An 11,803-nucleotide genomic window follows, 5' to 3' on the forward strand; every position below is an offset into this window, starting at 1 on the left:
ACGTTGTATAAATTGAACTTTACAGATGTTTTGCAATTGATCTATTTAACTTTTGTTATGCATTCAATTGCATCCTTTGCTTTACAATAATTGAGTGGATCTTAAAACTGAGATTTAAGAAAAAAATACAAGTCTAAATTATATATCAGAGTACACTGTATGCATGTTTTTTTTTCCCTTGAAGATCCCATGGAGGCTTATTATGGATAAATCAGAATGTGTGTTTAATATACATTCATGTATGCAATTTGTTAAATATTTATATCTGTTTTCTTCCCTCATTCCCCTCTCACTTTACCTTGCCCCATCTTTAATATTGTACAATGTTAATAATTCTTTGAGACTATGGGGCAGAAAAGTAGAAAGCTTTGAGGGAGCAAAGAAGTGTGTCATTCATCCTTAGAGCTGCAACATGCCACCTTACCATGATTTCTTAGGTCACAAAGGTTCTTCATGCTCTTTCTTCTGTGTCTCAGGCATGTAATGAGTTCACGACCCACGTGATGAATCTGCTGAGGGAACAGAGCAGGACTCGGCCTATCTCCCCCAAAGAGATAGAGAGGATGGTCAGCATCATCCACCGCAAGTTCAGCTCCATCCAGATGCAACTCAAACAGAGCACATGTGAAGCTGTCATGATCTTGCGCTCTCGATTTCTTGATGCACGGTGAGCTTTAGACCAGACCTATATACTTGCCTTCTTCAATTAGGAATCATTTCTAACTTAGAGAACTGATTGTCCCCATAGACAGCATGTTAGTGTCAAAATAATTAATGGGGAGGGGAGGGGGAATGAGCTAGTAAACACTTGCTTGGGCTAGACATTTTTAATTTTAAAATTATTTATTTAATTTACAACAATAACAATAATTTTGATTAGTACTTTACTAGATTAGCATCCAAATTTTCTAGTTTATTACACATCATATTATAGCTTATATGAGCTATGAAGACTTTTAACTGCCTATAGAATAAATAGATCCTATAGAACAACAATTAACCTATGAGCTAAGGAGCATAATGGCTCATGTAGTTAGGATGCTGGGTTGGAGATTAGCAAGCCTGTGTTCAAGACCCAAGTGCTGCTGCATGGCGGGGTGAGCTCATTCACTCCAGTTCCTTCATGGGGACATGAAAGGAGCCCCCCCCCCCCCCCGGGCATACCCCGGGCATTGGTAATCTCATCGGCTAATCCTTTCAGTCTCGAAGCATCTTAAACAGAACACCTCCAACACAAACAGGTCGGGAGCATATGAACTTTCCCTGGTACTTTTCGGAATAGAACTGCTGAGGAAATCTTTACTTTGCCATTTTTCAGTGAATAAATTACAAACAATCCTCAACCCACAACTGATCACTTAGCAACTGTTTGAAGTTATGATAGACCTCCCAAAATCTACTTATGATCTGGTTCCAGTGTTCTGATGATTGCACACACACCTGCATCTTAGGCACTTGGCAACTGGCTTGCCTTTATGGCTGATTGCAATAGTTAATGGTCATGTAGCTGTGATTTATGACATTTTTGCCAGTTTTTGGTCTTTTGGGCCACTTTCTGGCAAAAAAGCACATAAGAATACATTGATTCGCTTAACGACTACCACATTTAATGACTGTAGTGTTTAGTTAATAACCCCCATGCAAAAAACTTGTAAAATTGAATCTGGTCATGTGAGTGCCACAACTTATGGCCCTCATGACTTACGACAGAAATTCCAAGCTCCATTGCAGCCATAAAATGAGGATTATTAACTTTTACTAAAAGGAAACTATTGCTACATAGTTTCTGATATAAGAGATGCAGTAGATGAATTATAGAATTATTTCCCCAGTAATACAAGATTAAAAATACATTAATAATTTAATTTGCCAGATCCAATGCTAAGTGCAAACAACTGCAACTTTGCTAACTGACAATATAAGAAAAGCTTACAGAATTGTATGTATGTATGTATGTATGTATGTATGTATGTATGTATGTATGTATTTATTTTGAAATTTATTTGCCACCCATCTTGTGTCCAACAATTCTGGGCAGCTTACAACATACAAGCATTAAAAAAACATTAAAATCATAAATTATAAAATAACACAGCAGATAAAAGCATTAACACAAGATGGCAAAGAAGGGAGTGGATACATGGGGAGAGGGAGGTGGCCCAATGAACTGATTCAGCCCAAACGTAATATTTTTATTCTTTAAGAAATTGGTTTTGTCTGAATTCAACCATAGTTTTTCATTAAATAATAAGTCAAACAATTTAACTGAGGAAAAATATAACAAAGTAGGTAACAACTTTACAAACCATATTTTAACTTTGTTCTATGCAAGGAGCAGAATTAGATAGCTGAAGAGTAAATTATACTTTATCAATTGGTATCATCTTTTGCTCTCAGAAAGGACAAACAAAAAGTGTTTTACAAGACAAAAAGTATGAGGTTTGTGGTATAAGTAGAAAGCTAATGAGGTTTGTGTATAAGTAGAAAGAAGATATGAAGTATGTTAGAGTTTCCCCAGAAAGTGAAAACCAGAAAAAAAGATGACATATCTGAGCATCAATCTGTTTGTAGGAGCCAAAAAGGAATCTCATGGCTCTGAACTTACTTTTTAAAAATAATGCTCTGGAATCGCTGATACTGATTATCCTTCATGTTTTGTGACCAGGAGGAAGAGAAGAAATTTCAACAAGCAGGCTACAGAAATTCTCAATGAGTATTTCTATTCTCATCTCAGCAACCCTTATCCCAGTGAGGAAGCCAAAGAGGAACTAGCCAAGAAATGTGGCATCACAGTCTCACAGGTAAGAAACCTGGATGCTCATCTATAGGGAGGCCATCACCCATCCTTCCATCTACCTTTCCATCCATTAAGGCAGAAAGGCTACAAGAAGGTGTTTTCATTAATTCTATAATGAATGCTGGGCAAAGTACTTAGGAAAAACAGTGGGCAGGGACAAAAATAGTTTGCTTAAAAAATGAAACTAGTTGTTTTTAGATGTTGGATTTTATTTGGAATAAATAGAGTTTTGCAGGACTGTTTTCATTCACTTGTAAAAAAAATCAGTTCATGTAGCAATATGCAAATGTATTATTTCCATGCATAGATTATATAAGATCAAAGCAGAAACTGAGATTATATTGTTTGCATCAGGGCCATTATTTTCCAACTGCATTCTGTGCAGTCCTTTGATTTCTTGGAAGCTTATCTGGAATTCCTAAAGAGAAGTAATGATAAACAAACCAGAATGCAAAGTAGAGCAACTAAAATGATAAAGGGACTGCAGGAAAAATCACACAGGGGGGAAGACGTTGACTTATTCTGTAATAAGGAGGGCAGGACAGGAAGCAATGGGTGGAAGCATGTTAAAGAGATATCCTACCTGGAACTTAGGAGAAATTTCCTGATGGAACAATTTATTTATTTATTTATTTATTTATTTATTTATTTATTTATTTATTTATTTATTTATTTATTTAATTTTTTATTTATTTATTTATTTATTTATTTATTTATTTATTTATTTATTTATTTATTTATTTATTTATTTATTTATTTATTTATTTATTTATTTATTTATCATATTTGTATACCGCCCTACTCCCGAAGGACTCAGGGCGGTGAACAGCCAAGATAAAATACAAAGACATACAAAAGTTAAAAAATTATTAAAAACAAATTAAATAATTTAGGCTCAAAAAACAAATTTAAAACATCCAATTTATCTAAAAAACATTTTAAAACCCAATTTAAAAGGGAGAGTTAGGCCAGACCAGCCTGTTGGAATAAGAACGTTTTTAGGGCGCGGCGGAAGATGCGTAAGTCTTGAATCCTCCGTATCTCTGGGGGGAGCTCGTTCCAGATGGCAGGTGCCCCCACAGAGAAGGCTCTCCCCCTGGGGGCCGCCAGTCGACATTATTTGGCCGACGGCACCCTGAGGAGCCCCTCTCTATGGGAGTGAACTGGTCAGTGAGAGGCTACTGGTTGCAGAAGGCGGTCTCATAAGTACCCTGGTCCTGAGCCATGGAGCGCTCTAAAGGTGGTAACCAAAACCTTGAAGCGCACCCGGAAGACCACTGGGAGCCAGTGCAGCTCGTGCAGGAGGGGGGTCACATGGGAGCACCACATCGCTCCCGTCACCACCCGCATGGCCGCATTCTGGACCAGTTGGAGCCTCCGGGTGCTCCTCAAGGGGAGCCCCATGTAGAGAGCATTGCAATAGTCCAGGTGTGAGGTGACAAGGGCATGAGTGACCGTGCGTAACGAGTCCCGATCCAGAAAGGGATGCAACTGGCGAATCAGGCGAACCTGATAAAAAGCCCCCCTGGCCACGGCCGCCATATGCTCTTCTAAAGACAACCGTGAGTCCAGGAGGACGCCCAAGTTGCGAACCCCATCTGTGGGGGCCAACGACTCACCCCCAATAGTCAGAGATGGCGCCAACTGACTATATCGGGACGTCGGAAACCACAGCCACTCGGTCTTGGATGGGTTGAGCCTGAGTCTGTTCCTCCCCATCCAGATCCGTACGGCCTCCAGGCACCAGGACATCACCTCAAGGGCATCATTGGGGTGGTCTGGGGTGGAGATGTACAGCTGGATGTCATCAGCGTACTGATGGTACTTCACCCCAAAACCATGGATGATCTCACCCAGCGGCTTCACATAAATGTTGAACAGAAGGGGCGAGAGGACCGATCCTTGTGGCACCCCACATACAAGGGGCCTCGGGGTCGACCTCTGCCCCCCTGTCAACACAGACTGCGACCAGTCAGAGAGAAAGGAGGAGAACCACTGTAAAACAGTGCCCCCCACCCCCAACCCTTCCAACCGGTGCAGCATGATACCATGTTCGATGGTATCAAAAGTCGCTGAGAGATCTAATAGGACCAAGACAGAGGAGCAACCCCTGTCCCGAGCCCTCCAGAGATCATCAACCAATGCGACCAATGCCGTCTCCGTGCTGTACCTGGGCCTGAAGCCCGACTGGAATGGATCTAGATAAGTCGATTCATCCAGGTACTGAGGCAGCTGTCGTGCAACCACACTCTCAACAACCTTCGCAACAAAGTGAAGGTTGGAGACAGGACAATAATTTGCTAACACAGCCGGGTCCAGGGAAGGCTTCTTGAGGAGGGGCCTCACCACCGCTTCTTTCAGGGCGGCGGGAAAGACACCCTCACTCAAAGAAGTATTTATAATCCCCTGGAGCCAGCCTCGTGTAACCTCCCGGGAGGCCAGCACCAGCCAGGAGGGACACGGGTCCAATAAACATGTGGCCGCACTCAGTCTGCTCAGTATCCTGTCCATGCTTTCGGGAGTCACAGGATCAAACTCTTCCCATATAATATTCTCAGGACCTGCCCCTGTCATCTCCCCTGGATCTACCCAGTCAGAGTCCAGCTGTTCCCGAATCTGAGCGATTTTGTCATACAGATATTGTACAAAATCCTCAGCTCTACCCTCCAAGGGGTCCTCCCGCGCCCCCTGGTGGAGCAGGGAGCGGGTCACCCTAAACAGGGCGGCTGGGCGATTATCTGATGACGCAATAAGAGCAGAAAAGTAGTTACTCTTCTCTACTTTTATCGCCACTAGGTAATTCTTAATATGAGATCTTACCAGTGTCCGGTTGGATTCAGAACGACTAGCCCTCCAACTGCTTAACCAATGGAACAGTTTTCCTTCCAGAATTCGAGGTGCTCCATTACTGAAGGTTTTCAAGAAGAGATTGCCTGGGATGATATAAGGTCTCTTGCCATGGGCAGGGGATTGGACTAGAAGACCTCTGAGGTCCCTTCCAGTCCTATGATTCTATGATTCCTTGAAAGATTTGTTTGCAACTACTAAGTATTTTCACCTTTAACATAAGGGAGAGGAGTGTCCTAGGATAATATTCTTTCTGCATAGGAAATATTAGATTAATCAGATGCATGTGAATTGAAAATTTATCCAATAAAATTTGCCAGCAGTGTTCAAGGAATTTTAAGGCAAACTTCTGTGTTGATGGTAGGAAATCTGAAAAACAGTGTATTTCAATTACTATTAAGGCCACATGACAGCTGTATATTGAGAGCGGGGCTGGATTTTCAAAATAGTTTCTATGATGCCAAACAATACGCAGAGTACTTTGTCTCCAGTTACTGTTTTTTTAAATTTGATTTATATGCCGCCCTTCTCCGGAGACTCAGGGTGGCTTACAATGTGTTAAGCAATAGCCTTCATACTTTTGTATATTTATACAAAGTCAGCTTATTGCCCCCACAAACTGGGTTACAATTATTTCTGAGCTTGCACAGACTTTCCAAATTCATATGTTTATTAAAGTCAGTTTGATAGACTAGCTGGACATCTGTATGATGCAGAACTCTACCCAGCTCAGCTGTTATTCACATTCTGATGAGAATTTCTGTTTGCCCCACCATTCCTAGTGGCTGTGAAGAATGGTTCATCGGTTTTTGGTGAAATCAATGTTATTCACAACTTTGCCAACCTTGCAACAAAGCCTTTATTTTGATATGAAAAATGCTGAGCAGATTTACAAAGCAAAAACTGTAATTATTTTACCAATATCATATAATTTGCTAATGCAGACACCAATGGGAAGCCTGCAGAACTAAATCCTGCCAAAAATGACCTGTTCTGATTTGTTAATACCTTTCAAATGACCATCAGAGGGTAAATTTGTGCCTTATAATGCTGTAGGCTAAGATTTTTGGTAAGGCTTTGCATGATGTATATGACACCCTGATTATCCCAAGAACTGTTTTCCAGCACAGTTTCCTTGGAGATACAGTCATATCTTTTGGGAGAAGTCCAACAAGAGAACCTGGTTCTGATTAAATTACTGTTTTATTGTGGTTTGAAGCTTACAGAAGGCAGATTTGTGATATTATCTTTTATTACTATACTAGATATATTTATGACTAGAAAAGATAATATTAATATTAAGGTCCTGTCAGCAGAATTTGGTTAGTTTGACTAGTTGTAGTCAAACTAACCAAAGTGAACAAACTAACTAGTTTTGTTGTAAGGAATCAAGAGATGGTACCTCAGCAAAGGACTGAAACATTATGAAAATGGACAAGGCCTTTTCTGTAGTATTCTGCCTTCCTGGGTTTTTTTTTTCCCAGCGCTGCTGGGTATACACAGCAGCTTCATGTACTGTGCTTTAGCAAAGTGGAGAAAGTTTACTTACTAGCATTCTACATAAACCTGTATTTATTATACACACATATAAGCAAGCATGTGTATTACAAGAAAGGAAAATGTGTGGGTTTTATGTATGTTTCTAACATTCAGTTTACAGCAAGAAGTCCTAATATAAAAAGAAACTATTGTAGTAATTGTGTGGAAGCTAAATGGATAACCAGATATTATTAGAAATTCTAATGGCTTGCATTAAATAGATTTCAAGAAAAATAAATGCATTTGGATCAAGACTCTACATAGCTTTTCAAACATCTGTGAGTTTCTTCCTTGATTACCACAATTATTTTCCCCAAACCTATCAGACAAAAAAGGCAACAAAAATTGTTTCAAAAAATAAATATGGGATTCTGGTTATGTAAATAATGTAATACAGGTAGTTTTTGACTTATGACTACAATTGAGCTAAGCAAGGCAATTGTTAAATGAATCATGCCCCATTTTACAATATTTTGTCATAGTTTTTATGTGAATCACTACAGTTGTTAAGTAAATCATGCAGTTGTTAAACGAATCTGGTTTCCCCCATTGACTTTGCTTGTCAGAAGCTCCCTAGGAAGATTGCAAATGATAGTCCCAGGATTCTAGGACACTGCAACCATCATAAATATATGCCAGTTGCTAAGCACTCATAACTTGATCCTGTGACTGTAGAGATGATGCAACAATCATAAGTGTAAGAACTGGTCATATGTCACTCTTTTCAGTGCCATTGTAACTCTAAATGGTCATTAAATTAATGGTTATAAGTTGAAGACTACAATACTCAGAATTATCATGAGGAAGAACTTGGAAATTAAAGATATAATGGGTTAATCTTGAGCTCAACATTCACAAACTTGTTAGATCTAGCAGGAGAATATACAAAAAGATAACTGTGCCAAAATTATGCACAAGTATAAGATTTCAAACAATTCAAAGAGAATACAAGATCCAGTAGGTAGAATTCCATGTGAAACAAAATAATTAATGCCTTCATCCTAAATTGTGAAAGGAAATTTTAAAGAGATTTTTGGTGCATAACTAAACTGTTTAAATGAGAGATATCCCATATCAAAACTGAAATACAATGAAGGAGATGCTTCACTGCCATTTATATATATATTCCAGATCATGTGATAGTTTAACTAATCCTTTATGATTAAATCTTTTTTTTCTATCCAGGGTTTAGCATAATCTAAATTAGCCAATTTACAGGTAGTGTCATGACTTAACTATTTGGTGATTCCTTTACAATCATAGAATTTGAATGTATCAAAGTCACTGTAATCTAATGAATAGAAAAAATATTATAATATGGAGAGATTTAAATATTTCTGTACTCGTGTATTCATGATATTTGAAAATAATTGAAACGAACATTATTTCAACTGAATTACATACTTCTTGTTTTTCTTGCTCTTCTTCTTTCTCTTCTTCTTTTCTATTCTTATTTTCCTGTTTTATCTTCTTTATGAAATGGTGTTTCTGTGCATTCTATAGTTGGTTTTCTAGTCCAACCTCCTTCTCAAAGCAGGAAACCTTATACCATCCCATTCAAATGATTGTCCAGTCTATTTTTGAAAATCTCCAGATATGAGATTAAAAAACTCATGCCCAGGTTTATCTCTACCAAATTCATATAGGTTATTATATAGTATTCTATCTTTGACATTCATTACCATTAAATTATATCATCTGGCATTTATGCCTCTTTTAAAAGTCATGTGTAGTTGTGGCATTAAGTCTAATTTTAGGAGCTTAATTTCTTTCTCTATCAGTATGTTTCTTTATAGTATTTCCCCTGAAAGAGTGAAAGAATTTTGACAATGCTGTAAATAACTGTAATTTGAATCTAATTATAAGTTTTCTAAGTAACATTCTTCAATCCTCATCAAATTCATTCTTTTTTTTTTAAGATACCAAAACAAGGGGATCAGTTGCTTTCTTTATCCAGGATTAAGTTAGCAGCTCCAGGAGCTCTGATCTCACTATAGAATTATGAGTGGAGTTGACAATTCTTTTCTGATTTTTCCAGATGTTCAGATCTGGATCTCTTCTTAAACTTATCTTACATGAGCTTATTAATGGTTTTAGCAGTCAGATTATATCATTCTTTTATTATTTCATGTCAGATCCTGTTGTAATCAGGATACTGTATGAACACTTGAATTGCTGTTATAGTATGAAACAGATTTCCTCCCGCCTGCCAGCCATTTTATATATATATATATATATATATATATATATATATAGATAGATAGATAGATAGATAGATAGATAGATAGATAGATATAGATATAGATATAGATATAGATATAGATATAGATATAGATATAGATATAGAGATATATAGATATATATATAGATATAGATATATAGATATAGATATATATAGATATAGATATGTATATATTGATATATATATATATATATATATTGATATATATTGATATATATATATTGATATATATATATATATTGTTTTTCTATCGAGACACCTGGTCTACCCCAGCATGTGGGAGGGAGCATACTGCATCCCTTTCGCCTCCTGGATTGGAGCTGAAAGGCGAAAGGGATGCCGTACGCTCCCTCCCACATGCTGGGGTAGACCAGGTGTCTCGATAGAAAAACACTTAATCTCTCTCCCCTGGCTCAAGCTGATGAAGGGAGGAGCACTTGTGGCTCAGAGGTTAATATAACTGTCTAACATGCAGGCAGCCCAAGTTTGAATCCAAGTAAGGGTATGGCTAGCTGATGAGAGCTAAATAGCTTGAAATAGATCTATTCTAGTCTCCCTTTATTTCTTTATCAGCGAAATATAAATTATATATATATATATATATATATATATATATATATATATATATATATATATATATATATATATATATATATAAACCTCTACTTGTCCAAGATGTTATATGTGATGCCAAAATTTCCAGAAAATCTTAATGTATCCTTTTAAAGAAGCCTCATGCTCCATTATAAAACAATCAATTTTGTTGGGGATCTCCATCATCTTGTATTTTGGTTTCTGAGGATAATTTTTCTCACAATTGACAGTAGTGTAAGTGTTTTTGTATCACAATAGCACAAGCTGAGGATACACAGTTGAACATCAACCTCTTTCAACCGCTTTAAAAAGTTATTTGAAAGAACAAAGTTTACCAGTTTTCTTCAATGTTACTGTCCTTTGCTGAGTCTATCATGGTGAGATACTATAGCAGCAGTCTCCTACATTATGCTAGCCAAGGTATTTAGACCTCCCTGTATTTCATAAACATTAAATTATCTAACGTGACCCAACTTTATATAAAATATGTGAATGGAATTTTTTCCCATCCTTGTTTTCAGAATACAGCAAGATTGCTGACTTTGGCAAAAAACTTACATTGCTAAAGTACTGAAAAAGTTTGCTTTATATGAGTTGTTAAAATCTTTTTCATATCACCAATAGTCCAATACTGATAATTTTTGGAAAGAGACCACTGACATGACACAGGACTTTAGATTGTTATGGGGAAAATGCCCACTTAAATTAGGAACCAGGGTCACAGATGTTATCTGCCTCCTTTTCCTCCAGAGTTCTCAGGCAGCTTCAGTTTGCCTGCCTTCTATTTGCAGTTCAAAATCCCTCACAGCAAATGTCTGTAAGGATAGAATAGTACTTGTTGCCCACATTCCTTCATTTCTCCCCATCTACAGGTGAATAATGTACAGTAGTAGAGGGGAGCAATATGGTAATATGCAGCCAACCTAGGCTATAAACTGAACTGAGAATGTTTTATACCTTTGACAAGATTTACAAACAGCACAACAAGTTCCAAAGCAAGGACATCCACACATTGTATAAACACATGTGTGCATCCTTATTAGAAGGAAGAGAAATTCAATGAATACAATCACATTTATTCATGCACATATGGATGAATATACATGATAGTAATCTATGTTCTAGGCTTTCTCCTTGGACTTGGGTTTTAGCTACTTCTTCCAGAGAATGTGCCTGTAGATCAATGCAATATCAGTCTCAATACAATTATATTGATTAATCCAAACACAAAAAGAATAATTCATTAATTTGCATGCTTCCCCTTGTGGGGCCAATAAATAATGTAGGGCCATCCTATTTTCTACAGTAAGATGGTAATATCCTCTGTTTGGCATTGCAGAGTGTGTCAGTGACAACATAAAAAGGCAATTTCTACTTCTATAGAAACATCCATGATAGCATTCTATAGCTCATACACCTCTAGTTTTGGCAGTAGAACTCTTAGAAGTTCATCAACATTGTGTCTCAACCAGGTTTTTTTCTATATGCTATGTGAACAAAAGGCAAAAGGGGGAAGGGCACTAATCTTGGTATAGTAAGTCAAATCAACAACTATATACCCCAGGAACCACCTTCCTTCAAAGTTTCCAGGTAGCATCTTATATATCAGTAAGCATATTCATATTCAAACTCAAACATATAGACTGGTTTGAAGTGACATAATACTTGTGATGATGAGCAGGAGGCTTATCTAGAGTTTTCAACTTCCACAGAAAAAATGCCAATGAAGTTACACAGTTGATGAAGGTTCTCAGTCAATCAGGTAGATTCTAGAGGAAAGCATG

At 37.5% G+C, this 11,803-nt stretch overlaps 1 protein-coding gene across 3 annotated transcripts in view; it reads left to right on the plus strand.

Annotated features, from left to right (window-relative positions):
• PBX1 (PBX homeobox 1) overlaps window positions 1-11,803 on the plus strand; it is a 360,766-nt gene that overhangs the window by 316,932 nt on the left and 32,031 nt on the right. For all 3 annotated transcript variants that reach the window (XM_070940889.1, XM_070940890.1, XM_070940891.1), the window contains exons 4-5: window positions 477-667; window positions 2,666-2,801. In XM_070940889.1, the coding sequence (XP_070796990.1) occupies window positions 477-667; window positions 2,666-2,801 (327 nt within the window). The remainder of the gene's footprint in view (window positions 1-476; window positions 668-2,665; window positions 2,802-11,803) is intronic.

Source organism: Pituophis catenifer, unplaced genomic scaffold (genome assembly GCF_029215685.1).
Source record: "Pituophis catenifer annectens isolate HBS135680 unplaced genomic scaffold, rPitCat1.0.hap2 SCAF_3, whole genome shotgun sequence".
NCBI classification, from domain to species: Eukaryota; Metazoa; Chordata; class Lepidosauria; order Squamata; family Colubridae; genus Pituophis; species Pituophis catenifer.